The 15,547-nt window shown below is 38.4% G+C and overlaps 1 protein-coding gene across 1 annotated transcript; it reads left to right on the top strand.

Moving 5' to 3' along the window:
• The first annotated feature begins 1,282 nt into the window (after nt 1-1,282).
• On the top strand, nt 1,283-15,016 carry LOC139127418 (flavin-containing monooxygenase 5-like). The gene is made up of 7 exons (XM_070693341.1): nt 1,283-1,465; nt 3,447-3,894; nt 4,608-4,663; nt 6,369-6,545; nt 7,468-7,687; nt 8,178-8,407; nt 12,985-15,016. The coding sequence occupies exons 1-3, from the start codon at nt 1,318-1,320 to the stop codon at nt 4,627-4,629; spliced, it is 618 nt and encodes a 205-aa protein (XP_070549442.1). The 5' UTR covers nt 1,283-1,317; the 3' UTR covers nt 4,630-4,663; nt 6,369-6,545; nt 7,468-7,687; nt 8,178-8,407; nt 12,985-15,016.
• Nucleotides 15,017-15,547: the final 531 nt, after the last annotated feature.

Here is a 15,547-nt window from a genome sequence, read left to right as displayed (position 1 = left end):
TGATCTCTGTTTCTCGCGTTCGTGCATGTTCGTAATTACTCAATCGCCGACAATTGTTAGGAGCTTTTTCGTTGCAATGATAAATTGACTTTTGTCGATTGCAGCATAATATGCTCTGACTATTTCAGCATGCAGTTTTCAAAAACACCTTGACGAAATCTCCTCAAAAAAATATGCAAATTTAGTATGTCTGTACCATGGCTGTTTTTGTCTGAAGCTTTCAAGGGTAGTTTGACCCGCGTGTCCTAGTCAACGCTCTCTACCGAATCATGCAAATTACTTTATTATATAAGGTAGCTATTTGTCGTTGTAGCGTGTCAGGGCGTTGTGACAGAATGTCGTGTCAAGCTTTTACTGTGAGTCCGGTACATCGATCAATTGACTATCATAACAGTGATCCACATATTTTATCAAATTTTACAGGCTTAAAAACGCAAAACTTCAGGCTTATTCATCCAATCAATCAATCAAAATTATTTACAGCACAAAAAGTCAATAAAAAATTTTATCCTTAAATAACAGATTATTGTACAGTAATACGTCGTCACACTGTGACGAATGCTTCCGATATTTTTCATTTATATTCATGGATATTTATACACTGATACATTGATTTCTTTAAAAACACCATTTTAAACAGTTTTATTTTGTTCCCATCTTTTTAAAATGTAGCACGTATTCCGAGACCCTTATTTTTACGGCGTGGGGGTATTAGAATTCAAGCAAATAGTAAGCAGGAGTACAGAGCTAAATAATACCCTATATTGAAAATACTTCGGCACTACATGAAATGGATTGAGAGACAAGCTTTTTTTTCAAACACCCCCTGACGAAACTTTCGACCGTGCTTTTAGCAAATCAAGAAAACAAATAAGGGGCCACGACGCAAAATTGGTAATAAAGATACAATTTGCGCAACATTTACAGAGATCAATAATTGAAAGACTGGCTGTAATAACTGTACTAACTCCACGGGGAAGAATTAAGTTTACGAAACTGAGATCAAAAACAAACTTAAAGAGCGTCAAAATGAGCCCACAAATACATGAAATCAGAAAAATACTGTGAAGTGTGAAATCCGAATATCTTTCCTCGAGGCGCGTTCTACCTTAAAAATATAAACGAACGTATTAAGGTGGGAATTGAGTTTTATCATCTCACCAATTTGCATATCTCTGATGTAAGTACTGTAATATTCATAAGCATGGTGGGCAGGGCGATCCATGTGACGTCATTGTATTCCTCTAAATGGTAAATCAGACTTAAGTTTGGTTTGAGTGCGCCACTGAAGCTTGTACATTGGCACAGCTGGGGTATATGCTAAAGTCAGAAAAACATTTTGGCATGGCTGCGAAAAACCGCGTGGCAATCGTTGGGGCTGGAGTAGCGGGTTTGATGTCAATCAAAAGCTGTCTTGAAGAAGATGGACTTGAACCAGTTTGTTTCGAGAGACACAGCAAACTAGGTAAGTTAGCATCAACTGTGTGTTCAGTATGGACAAAAGACCTGAGGGTGTTTGTATAAAAGTCACACACACGCTCTCTCTCTCTCTCTCTCTCTCTCTCTCTCTCTCTCTCTCTCTCTCTCTCTCTCTCTCTCTCTCTCTCTCATGCTGTGAAAGAAAAGATCTACAATCATGATAACATTGACAACCTATTTTTAGCATAGGGAGAATTGGAGAATTCCGTTAGCAGCAAGGTAGTTGTTTATGTTTTATTTAAAACTTCAAACCTTCCTGTCTTTTCTTCTTCGGCTGTTGTCTGTCTGTCTGTCTGTCTGTCTGTCTGTCTGTTCTGTCTTTCTGTCTGTCTGTCTGTCTGTCTGTGTGTCTGTCTGTATGTCTGTGTGTCTGTCTCTTTCCTTCCTCTGTAATCACATGCACTGTTGTGTACGTAGTCACGGACTTGTCCGAAACAGTCGTATATACTTCGGTTCAAAATAACAAAGGCATAAAACCGTCAACTGGGTGAAATGAATGACTATGGTTCACGATAAATGGAGCCAAGGTCTCGTCGCTCTGACCTACTTCGATTCGCTTAGCTGCCGTGCAAGATTACACTGAGATAACAGAACGCGTATGGACAAGTTTTGAAATCACGTGGAATTTCTTGAAATTTCATTCATAAGCTCTTCATATTTACAAATTGTTCAATAAAACCCAGTTTGGGGAAAAATATTTTGATATAAATGGAGCGGTTTTCCAATGGCCAAGCAACTGCTTGCACCCCATTACCCATAATGGCGAGATTGACTCCCTTAGTACTTTTAAGACAAATTGGCCTAATGTGAAGCGATGTTCCTGTCCCTCTTTTTGAAACCTTGCTTCTTACTTGCAATAAAGGTGACATAGAAAAGTAATTTTGAATATGACGTCAAAATGTAATCCTTGATCATCTAGTATAAAATTGTAAGAAAAACTTTGCCGGTTATGAACGTTTTTGAAAAACGTATTATATAGGTTATTTAAGCAACAAACCATTCCCAGCGACGGTATACCACGAGATTTAACCAGTTCACGACATCTGTGCACGAGCGATAGCCATTTGCTGGTGTGGTTTATCGATATTATATTGTAACATAAATCGAAATTCTGGAGTGAGAAGGGTCAAAAAGGGAATTTATGTCTAACAGGGAGCTCGTGTCAGTCCAACCCGTGCTATATCGCGAATGTTGCATGGTTATTATCATGTCTCTTGACCACGCAGATCGCGGTATTTGTGCCATAAATATACTGGTATGATATAATGTAATACCTACCTAATATTGCCTTTTCGTTCGTCATATAAGCGTGAGTGTCATTTGTGCTGTGTCAGAAACGAAATGAAGTTTAGTGTCTGACGCAGCACAAGTGACAAAAGGAAATATCAGGTACTGCGGTATATCATACCAGTATGCTGCAATCCCCAATTGCTTTTCATGTGTCATATCAGCATGGGCGTCATTTGCATCAGACATGAGACGAAGGTGAGTGTCCGACGCACCTAAAATTAGGCTACTGTAGATACGATGAGGGAACAGCGCCCCGGCCAATCGTCGTACGCAGCATGAATGTCTACAACGAGACGCATTGTAAATTGTAAATAATTATCCGAGATTGACCACAGATGTACTCTTTCAGAAATTAGAATTCATTGAGGTAATCTCGAATTCTGTAACGTGTTAGTTCTCATGTATTTCTATTAACCCTTTGAGCGCCAAAGTCAATGTTTGTCACCTTTACAAAATATATCCCAGTCAATGTTTTCAGATTTTTGCCAAAGTTTTGAGAAAAAAACTGTACTCAAGGAAACGTGATGTCTACCTGCTCAAAAATTATCAAAAATGTGCAGACAGATTCATACAAATTGGTAAACTGTTGCATTAAACTTTTGGTGGGAAAATTCTGCAATCAAAGGGATAATGCAGAACACAAGATCTGAGAATCGTCTTTTGTTTATTTCTATCAGGCGGTGTGTGGAATTATGAGCCTACATTACGTCCTGGGCAGGGAAGTGCCATGTATGACTCTGTTGTATCCAACAACAGCAAAGAGATGTTGTCATTCTCAGATTTCCCCTTTCCCAAAGAATATCCGCCATTTATGGGTCACGGATTGGTCCTTCGTCATATCCAGAACTATGCACAACATTTCGATCTCGAGAAGCACATTCGGTTCAACACAGACGTAATCGACGTACAGCGCAACAACGATGGCAAGTATTGGAAGTTAAAGATCAAGGACAAGGATGACAAGCTTTCCACTGAAGAGTTTGATTATGTCATGATTTGCACCAGCGTTTACAACAAAGCAATTCTTCCTTCGTATCCTGGGCTGGAAAACTTCTCTGGTACCAAAATCACGCCAACGAGTATCGCGAGGCCAGTATATTCAGGGAAAGAAAGTTATAGTCGTTGGTGAGTCAGGTTTTTAATTCCAATCATCAATCAATCAATCAATCAATCAATCAATCAATCATCAATCAATCATCAATCAATCAATCAATCAATCAATCAATCAATCAATCAATCAATCAATCAATCAATCAATCAATCATCAATCAATCAATCAATCAATCAATCAATCAATCAATCAATCAATCAATCAATCACAATCACTCAATCAATCAATCAATCAATCAATCAATCAATCAATCAATCAATCAATCAATCAATCAATCAATCAATCAATCAATCAATCAATCAATCAATCAATCAATCAATCAATCAATCAATCAATCCGCCCATGCGTCCGTCCATCAATTCATCCACTCGTCTAACCACCCACCCACCTACCCATCCAAACCCACCAATCCACCCACTCACCCACCCATCCACCCATCCATCCATCCATCCATCCATCCATCCATCCATCCATCCATCTATCAACACATCGATTTACACATCCCTCCTTCCATCCATTCATCCACCCACCGAAATGTGATTGTTCATATTAAAACATATCACTTGCCAAAACGGTGGCCAAAATATAGAAATATCTATTTTGTTTATTTAGCAAATCACTAATTTTGTCTTCTACGAACAATAATCGTACATATACACTCTCAATGACGATCATTTTGAGTATGACTGTATAACTAAAATGTCCTTCTTAATTTCATTTTTTCAAGGCGGATCCCAGTCTGCCGGTGACATTTCGTCTGAACTGGCTAGAAGTGGGGCCGAGGTAATTCTTGAGATGATTATTGCGCCTTCGTTTTCTGTGTTTGCAGAAATAACTAAGCATTGTTGGGTCGGTAAAGAGAAATGCTTGCTAGTGAATATGACACTGTGTGTGATTGTCTCTGATAGTGCGATGGAAGGCATAGTGCATCACAAGAAAAGCTCCAAAAGCAGAAGATGGGAACAAGAGATAAAAAGCACTAAGCCCAATCCCTTATGTCGTATTTCATTTTGTTTTTATGCGATACCATTAGTCAAGGACGCCAATATGAACGAAAATGTGACTGATTGTACGGGTGACGTACTTTCATATGAAATGCTGACAGGGATTGGTGCACGGGTTAAAACATAAATATTGTCATAGTAGAGAAGAGGACGGACTATTTTTAGGGCAAAAAAGACGAGGAAAACACATAGGGGAGGTATAAACCCTTGCCAGCACTTTTTAAAGCCCAAATAGCTGCAAATGTTTAATAAATCGATCTCAAAATATCCTTCGTTTTCCAAGATGTTTCTTTGAATAAGACCCCTAAGAGACTGAAAAAGTGTATAACGCTGCCTTGAGTGTCATGAGTGTCATGTAAATGCAAAGGTTTTAACGTCATTTTAGATTTCCCGCTATTTTCAAAAACTCGTCATATGACAGAAAAATAAAGAATACAACAACAAAATGTTAGCCACCGTGTGATGCATTCAAGTAAATGGCATCATACTTGTGTCTGTTATGATCACGATGTATATGTGAAGGAAAATACTGTTTTTTGTATTTTCTCATGGGGGCGCCATTTTATGGCTGCGGCATCCATTTATTATTACGCCTGTTAAAATGTGTAGGCATGGTACAAGTCAGCGAGCAGTGATACTTCAATACACGTCCTTCAGCAAGTACATTAAACGAACCAACTCTGGTTTGAAAATAAGGTCATGAAAATAATGCATAAAATAAGCAGCTTCTGGGGCTTTAAGGTGATGCAGGCCTCTAAATCGAAAAAAAAAAACTGTTCTCTCAAATTCCCCTAAGAGAACTCTAAATGTTCATTTCAAGTGTGAGAATGAAAATTGGGGCACATGCAAAACTGGCACAGAAATAAATTACCAAATATTTCCTGACGAACAAAAAGATGCTCTGTTTTCATTTGCTCAATAACAATCAAAATGAGCTACCGCAAGAAATACACCGAATATATCCCCTGCATGCACCCTGCAAATATATACCCGAATTCTACCTTGAAGACAGTAGGTTGCTTACATATCAATCCAGTTCGTCAATACATATTAAAATCATAGAAATATCACAATACAGTAAAACCGTACCATCTCTGCCATGCCACATTGAGATTAAGTTTGTATCTGTGTGACTGTAACGGGTGAGCCTATTTATGTACATTTTGGGATGATCAAAATCTCAGAAGAAATTCTTGAAGCGTGTTTCCTAAGACGGGGAGTTATATTTGATCTCTTTTTGTAGAATAATTGTAGAATTTAACAGGGTGGTTAGTTGTCAGCAGGTCAATAATACAAGGGCTCATCTTTATGATTAATAACATAGACGATCAGCCAACAAGTAGACCTTTCCCATTTTCAGATGTCAAGGGATTTGAACTATTTTCCAATCACGTCCCTTGTAATGTGCGTGAATATAGTGGGTTTATGGAGAAGTTTCAAAAGCGTCGGCTTACCCCGTTCTCTCTTTTCATTCTGATCCACAGGTATATATTAGCATGCGTCATGGCGTGTGGATTATCCCCCGTATGTGCCAGGATGGTCTCCCATTTGACATCGCCCTATTTCGTCGGACCTTGTTTAAATCGCAGTCAAAGCTGAAAGAAGAAATTGAGAAAGTGTGTAAGACAAGAATGAGAGATCATCAGAAATTTGGCCTACAGGTAATACGTAGTCGCCATCGAAATATATTTTCAACTGCACCAACGATACCTCGCGAAGCATTACACCCACGTGAATAGAAAGAAAGGACATATTGTTCGTTTAGTATTCTTAAGTTCAAAATAGTATACTTAAAGTACTTAATCGAAGGTAAACCAAACTTTTACTGTTTGGTATCACAATAGTTTTCTCTTTATTATCTGTTCAGTTTTTCTACATGTATTATGTCATACGTTAATCGATCCCTCTTTAATGTCGATAGAGCGATGATGTTTGTCGATACGAAAACTTTGATATGCTCAAAACTGAATTTGCTGATTGCATGATCAAAGGTTAAAAAATCATAAATACAGTCTCTTAAACAGAAAAATATGCAAATGTTTCCTTGTATAAATCAGTTATTTTGAATTTTCTATATAATGTTTCAGTCACTACTCAGGTGTTACAATTAATAGTCGTGTAGCGGTATTTTGAACAAGTTTGTAATTTTGAAAAACGGCATACTTGCCGCCATGTTACCAACATGCGTGTCACTCGAATAGTTATATATCCAACAGTTACAAAGATATACTTGTCATAGGTGGCACTGCACCTAATGAATGGACTTCCCTTTTCTTCTCTGTATCTGTGAGATCTAAAAACGTCCAGTGGTCTTTTGAATATGAAATGAAAGACTTTTCCAATTATACCAATTGAAAGTGTCATTTCCTATAAAGAGGTGGTCTATGCAATGTTAGAAACCCAACAAAGTGAGCAGAGAATGTACAAGTCTAGTATGAATGTAGTAATCAGAGTGGACCCAGAGTACTTGCATGTCTTAAGATAACAGTCTTTTCTGGCATGAAAATCAAGGGTTTTGCATTAAAACACAAGACTTCCCAATGTCTACAAAGCCCTTTATACATACATATTTTCTATACATAGGGCAAGGATATATACTCAATTTTCAAAGCTGTTATGATCTGTGACGACATACAAGACAGGCTGGTCCAAGGTCAAATCAAACCAATGGTTGACATCAAAGGGTTTCAGAAAAATGACGTCATCTTTCAAGACGGCACAACTCTGGAGGATATAGATGCTGTCATCTTTACCACAGGTTATGGATTCGGCGTTCCGATTGTAAATGATTCGTGGCTTTATGGTAAGTACTGTAAGTCATGAGTATACTCGATTGGTACTTGGTTCTAAGAGTTTTACCTCAGTTGATATTGTTTGTTTGTAATATTTTGTTTGGACATTAGGCAATGGAACGGCCAACCGGAACTTCAGTATACTGTGAGAGAGAGAGAGAGAGAGAGAGAGAGAGAGAGAGAGAGAGAGAGAGAGAGAGAGAGAGAGAGAGAGAGAGAGAGAGAGAGAGAGAGAGAGAGAGAGAGAGAGAGAGAGAGAGAGAGAGAGAGACCGATGATGATTTGCACAGGAACTGTGGCTGGCAACTCAACAATCACGGTGACGAAAATTGGAGTAATCATTGTTAACGTTTCATATATTGTCAGGAACTGGCTAATATTATTCATAAGACATTTCCAATATTTGTCCCTTACTTTTTCCTCCGTTCCCATTTCTTTGTTTCCATTGTTTTGCGTAGAACTGATTCGAATTTCATTCGATTGCAGAACATGGATAACCAGAAAACATAGAACGGTTGCAAATGTCTCAATTTCCCTGTGCGCCTAGAGCATCCTGAGAGGTTGGCCTTGATCAGTATATGCAGTCCATACGGACCTCATTGGCCATTAGGGAAATACAGGCCCGGCTAGCAAGCCGAGTCTTTGCTGGGAATATTGTACTGCCAGAAAAAGCTACCATGAAGAGAGACATCGATCAGAAGATAAAACATGAGAAAAACAAGTCTTTGTATGTAAGTGTTATTAGTTCAAAAGGATATTCCTTTCTTGTCGGTATATTGACGTCATTTTATTACCCACAATGCATTGTGGTTGGTAGAGGGTACTTTAGAGTAAGAATTCTTTGGTTTGGCCTGTCGAAAAGAAAAGCCCTTGTCTGTGCAGTAGTCGGCAGAGCTGGTGAGATATTGAGCCCGCCACTGAGTCCCCATGGACCAGATGATGGATGTTGTAAGCGAGAAGTGTAGCGACAATTCTCCGTCATAATTGCTTCCAGTTGTCTGTATAACACGGTGTGTCAGCAGCTACGAATATTGAGAGCATGACTAGAATGCATGGTGGATGATAATTTCCCTTAATGAGTGCATGGGGGCATATAAGGGCAGGCGTCAAGCAGTTGGGTTCGAGAAGGAAGTCCGTCATCGCGGCTTTGTATGGACCAATTGAAATAAATCAATACCGAATAAATAAGCCAAGCGCCAAGAAATAAAATGAACAAATACATTGGGTTTTAGTGGAACAGCATTCACCGATGACGGACTATCAGCCATCTCCCCTGTCGACGTCGCACCATGTATGATCACGACAGAATGGTATAAGTATGGAGGTCCATAACTTTACCTATGATATGATTATGAATGTGTACATCCAGCGCATGGCTAATAGTGAAGTACCCAGCGTACTCGGTGCTTATCCATTCGAAACTATTAGCAGACTCTTGTTGGTTGTTACATTTTGTTCGCCCTTTCCCATACTGCCTTGTGGTATGCACAGCCGGCCTGCAGCCCGACCTTCCAATTATGTTGACTCGGTAGTCGATAAAAAATGTATTCGCAAGATATAGTATGTTAGTTTTGTGTTGAAAGATAGGTAGGCCCTCTCCAAAAGAAGGGTCTGTGGCCGACATGTGTATGATTGAACTAAAAACAAACGAACCTCCGTCCTGGTTAACACGAATGTCTTTCGACAGGATAATCCCTTAAGAGAAAATCTAGACGCCATGCAATCAGAGCTAGACAAAACAAAGCACGTAGCTCAATCTGGATGTACACTGCATGGTCATACATGCATTATGTCATCAGGCCACGTTCGCCATCATTCATTTTGTGTTAGTCTGTTTTTAAAAAGATTTGTCCTCCTTTAGTCATTACAGAAGGTTATCGCCAGCAAAAGTGATTTCGCGCCGGAATTGTTTACATCCACTTTATTCACACATATATGTCGACAATGGGAAGTAAAAGTTTGCCCAGGATTAGCATGTTAGCCAATCAGACTCACAGACCCCGATGATGACGTAGGTCACATATATATTAGGAGTTGGAAGGTCATCGTAAATGGTAAATGCAATGACGGGGGCGCGAATGGACAGTACTGACTGTTGTGGTTGAATTTTTCTGCTTGATGTGAAAAAAACACAAAAAACATTTAGCTGTGCTCCCCAAGGATTCACAAAAGTAATAAAGAAGTGGTAGGCAATACTCCGAATATCAAGTATGTTGTAAGTTTCCAGGAAGTTTTTTCAAGTCCTTTGCGATTCGTGTACGTTTATCGAAATCCGTAAGTAAACTTCGATTGCAATTTTCGTGTTCGTGTAGCAAAATTCGTTGTAGTGCAGTGTACCTGAAACCTGAGAAGTTTCAATGTCTGCTTCGAACATTTGACTTTTGCAGGGATTGCTCACATTTCAGACATTTGCTTTTTCCCGGCGATTTTTGTAGGTGGCTATGCAATCTCCATACAGAGAATTAAGCGCGGCGTGGTAATTATAATCTCGCTAGGGAGTCTTAGCAGTAGCAACACAAATCTCTGCCACCGTCGACATTTTACACCCATTTTTAGGTATTGCGCGTTTTCCATTAAAATACTTTTTGTCTTTTTGTATATATATAATTCCAACAGAAATAGATAAATGAAATATACACTTGTTTCAATATCGATCCGATCGATTTCATGATTACTTGAAAAAACATATCCCTTGCTCTATATTACAACTTACATGGATCACGCACCGCCAACGAAGCTGCTCGTGCAAAAAAGGTGTTCGTGCGCAGTTTTTTTACCAATTGGCTGCACCTTGTAGATGTGAATCGACGATCCAAATGGATGCCCCTACGGCTGTCAACTTTGTCAAAGTTACATCTGATTATATATTTTTAATGGTCTGCGGAAAATGCAATCTCTAGCTCGACAGCTCCTCTCAAACTTTGAGAATTCTACCACGTTTATTGAACCAGTTGGGCACGCGGAGGACTGAAAGAAGACCCAGTACACTGAAATATTTTAAATTTGCCTGCAGCAGAAACTGGTAGAGGCGCGCGGTCAACGACTTGAAACTCTCTAGCTTGGTGAGAATTATCCATGCCGCACTGCTGCCACAAGGCGTGCTTCAATCTCTGCCTCGGCTACGGAGCACGTAGGCAATTTACAACAGAATTTGTGGTGAGTGATGAGATGGGAGACCTTGCATAGGTCGGGCAGACAGTAGAGGAAGAAAGATTCCTTTTCTCCTGTCTGTGGATGTAGACTGCCAATTCAGTACGCGTAAGCGCAGGAATCAAAATGGCTGCCGTCTGGAACATCGCCTCTTCTGGAGTTGCAGCTAACTCCAATTTAGATATTCTTTCAATACTCTCACCTTCAATTACTGTAAATATAGTGATCATAGCGGGATGATACTAGGTTATTCACAAAATACCTGGATTTATATTCGAATACATCCTGATGCAAAGGTCACTGCACTGAGAACAATACTGACGCGAACGATATTATCATTATGCAGCCTTTTAATCTAATTTCACCAGGGAACAAATCGAAATTAGGGCTATTTTAGGATGGTCGTCGCGTACTTCATTGAGCGAACGCCAGCACACTTCCGAATGCGTTCCTAGCGTCCGCTTAGCCAACAGAACGAAATTTTGACCCGCGGAGTGCAGTGCACGTGGTAGAAATTGTCTTAATTGTAGGTCAGCAGCATAATTTCACTCAAATTCACAGGTTTTAAACTGACCATTATTCACTTCGTGAAGTACTTAATGTTAAGAAGTATAATTTTTTGTAAAAAGTGTAAAAATCTTCTCTCTATCCCCTCGTTGACGTAAATGTGTTTTGATGGCAAAGGTCAAATAGCGTCCAAGTGACCTTACGTCATGACAGTGACTCCTTTTCGCTTCCTCTGATATACCGAGACTTACTGTACAACGAAACTCCATAAGTTACAGAGGCAGGTGTATAGTAATTTTTGATATGCTTGTTAAGATGACATTAAACTGGTCCAATAATCATTTTCATTCAAGGTAATACATTACCAGGTCCATTGGACATTTGAGATTACAAATTTAAGTAGGACCATCCTGAACCACTGATAGTTAGTGGTGGTACCAGGTGTCCGGAATGGGTAAGCGTACCCTGCTAGTATGCTACACCCGTCAGGATTGATCCCAAAATTGTCAAAATATTGCACGAAGTGATACAGTATATGGATCACTGTTATAAGTCAAAGCCGGGAATGCTGTCGCTAATCATTTGAGTGACCGAGGTGTCATATTTTGCCACAATGTGGTCATATCGACCGTAGAACATTTTGAAAGTCCTCACGAATCTTTGGATGTATATCCCTGTCTCACTAGTTTTGATACTAATAAGCTGTGTCTCATTTGAAAATTCGCGTAGGAATCACAAGCCCTACAATATCTGAGAAGTTGAGACACATACACACCATAAGAAGGTGCAGGTGGAATATTACTTGATAAGTGGGGATAATTTAAGATTTCAAAATCATCCCTTTTGTCATACAGCTTAGTGTATAGCCCATTAGTACCCACTTGCAGGAACAGATCAACATATGAAGCTGAGTTCCTACTCTCAGTTGTTTCTTTGATTTCCAATTCATCAGGGTATCTATGATATAAGTAATTTATATGTCTTGATTGTTCAGACTAATCAGATCATCAATATATCTGTGCGTGTTGTTAAAACGCCTTGCAAGTTTTTAGACCCTGCTTTGTAGAGAGATTGTAGGAACTCTGCTTCATATGAATAGAGAAATAAGTCAGCAAGAAGTGGTGCACAATTAGTACCCATTGGTATGCCGATAGATTGTTGAAAGGTCATACCACCAAACTTAACAAATATGCTGTCGATTAAGAAATTAAGCATGTTAATAATTTCTTCATCTGTGCATTTGTGGTGTGCATCCATGTTGTTACTAAAATAACCTGACCCATGTTTGATGGTAATATATTGGTACCTTCTACTGCCATTTTTATGCGGGAAAGCTTGTTTAACGACAGATGACAGCCTTATTTTAAGTTTATAGTGGGGATTGTGGTGTATAGCGTGGAAAAGTCAAGGGTATGTTTCAAATTCAAGGCGGCCCTGCCTGCCTTGCCCTCTAAGACCTTATATTCCAGTGGAGTTCAAAGCAAGTCGATGTAAGTAGTATATGAGAATAAAGGTATTTTTAAAATACTGGAGTCCGAAAAAACTGTCCCAATGAAAATCAACTTTAACACTTACTTCAAACTGACCGTACTGCGGAAAAGTGTTACATCGCAAAGGTAATATTATATTCTCAATTGTTTTTCTACTACAGATTCCAGGCCCACCAACTGTTGATGACATAGCCGAGGTGCTTGGTGTGAAACCGTCATTCTGGCGTCTTCTCCTGTCGGATCCAAAACTGGCCATGGCGTACGAGTATGGTCCCATGGTTCCATACTGGTATCGATTGCAAGGACGAGGTGCATGGCCTGGTGCCAGGGATAGAATATTGAATGCCGTTGAGAAACACCTCATTTTGCTTGAAGGGGTATCCTTCTATTGAATAAAACAAATCATTTTATGCACGTTAATTCGCATATCACTTAAGGTGGATCTGCATGTTGCCAACACAGTTTTTTAAAAGGAATAATTCTCATCTCAGATGACAAGGAATCCCCTAATATCATATAGTTTCAAAAAACCCGGAGAATCTAAAGTTTAGTATGGTAGCAATAGTTTATCGAAGGATGAAAGGGATGTATACTTCGTGCAAAAACCTCAATTTTGGTATTGATGATAAAAATTTATTTAAGTCCAAATTTGATACAATTTTCTGAATGCAATATTTCACTACCATTTTATTTTGCATTATCTATCCTCATTCTAAAATATCACGGGTTGAAAGACTACGATAAAAAGTGATTACAAACATGATAAGTAAATTCAAATGCATGTTATTCAAAACGCAAAAACTTTATTGCCAAACAAAATAGTCGTTTTATGTATAGCATTTAGGGAACATTATGTGAAAAGTTCATTAAATTTGACCAAGCCAGAGTGGGGTTAAATTCTTTGAAAATCTTTAAATTTGGAGAAAAAGAAGCCAGGATTCGGGTGATTTGCATACATTTGCACAAATTAACACTTCTTTATCACACAACTTACAGCTGCTTGACAAGCCAAAAGAAGAACCCGACTTATATTTTAAGCTTTGGTTAACAAATTAATTGATATTGACTGAATACTTACAAAAACGTGATTTGGAGCAAAATACGCTGAATTTGGTGCAGCCACCCTTAAAGGAGCTATTGTTGTTACAGTGTCTTTCCATAAGTACAATATATCTGTTATTTTGGTAGGTATATTTCTTTAAACAGTGATTACACTACACAGAATAGAAGTGTATATTCTTAAGTCATTGGCTTCATTACCTTTTAAATATCAAAACCTTTATTGACGATTGCTGGCGATTATTATAAAAATTGTCATTAGACTGCATTCAAAAATACCCAGTACGAAAGGGGGCGGGATATTCTAAAAATGTTTTCGGATTTTTTCAAATACCCCTCTAACAAACTCGCAGTTTGTTCAAGTCCCATCCTTCTCACTTGCTATAATTTTAAGTCCCCCGTTCAAAGTAACCGAAATGTGGCCGATATAGTGCTTCATCCAAAAATATCAATAATACAGGAAATTTATTGTGCAAACTATTACATTTCCCATAAAAGCTATGTCTCTACATTTATATGTGTGTGATAATTATGTTAATGTACTTCTTCAAGTGGAAGGTAAAAGTGAATGTGTGTATAAAACATCTGATTTTGGATTCATCAATATGTTGATTCACTATACACGGTTGTCTATGAGAAAACTATGGACGCGTACATTCCAATATAAAACTTCCAATATCTGTTCATGTATAGACGTTAGATAAATGATATAAATGTACTTGATTAGAATGGGGTGTTTACAAGTGCACATGTGTACAAGAAATTTAACTTTGGAATTTCACCGAAAATGTTGATTAACTATCCATCGGGATCTATGGTAACACTGTGAATTTTTTTTTCCCAATATAAAACGTGCGATATTTGTGCATATACGGACCCTGAATAATGGACATAATTGATAGATTTGGTTAGAAGAAGTTGGTTACATGTGTATATGTATACAAGAAATTTAATTATGGAATTTCGCCAAAAATGTTGATATACTGTAAATTGTAGGATATGAGGAAACTACGAATAACACATTACGGGTTGTCATCTCCAAATAGTTATTCAAAGGTTTTTGACCTGAAGCTTCCAGTTTTTATTGATGACACTATGCAATATTTAAATAGTTTGTATTATGTCAATGTCCTCAAAAAAATACATACGAGGAACTTCATCCATAAAATCCCCTGGCAAGGTTAATCGGTCTGTCATTTGGTATATCATAGCTTCCCGCGTTAGGTAAACACAGAGCAATTCAGATGCTAAAATACTTCTGGGTTACACAAGATAAACCAAAGAGGTCTAGTTACATGTAATCTGACGGTAGCAAAGTGTCATTCACATCTCTAGCAGTGATGATGTGTGAATGTTTGGTTTAGTTGTGCGTTCCCGGGTATTTTGCAGCATTCTTTTCCTCGATAACGTGCAAAAGTTTTACGTAGAATATATTTATTTACATGACGACTATCTTAGACTTTATAACATCCTTGACTTTCATCTGCCAACTGTCGATAAAGAAATGCACAGAAATCTCTGTCGAGGACGTCAATTAAAAAGCGAACTTAGACTATAACCTATCGTTCATGTCGGGAAATCATAGCGCGTACTTCTTGCACAGGTGCAAACTCTGGAAATATTCTAAATCAAAAATGTATGGTAATTTAAAATCACGCCTTGCTA

Source organism: Ptychodera flava, unplaced genomic scaffold (genome assembly GCF_041260155.1).
Source record: "Ptychodera flava strain L36383 unplaced genomic scaffold, AS_Pfla_20210202 Scaffold_31__1_contigs__length_3010019_pilon, whole genome shotgun sequence".
Lineage (NCBI taxonomy): Eukaryota > Metazoa > Hemichordata > Enteropneusta > Ptychoderidae > Ptychodera > Ptychodera flava.
This window is presented reverse-complemented; position numbering and strand designations above follow the sequence as displayed.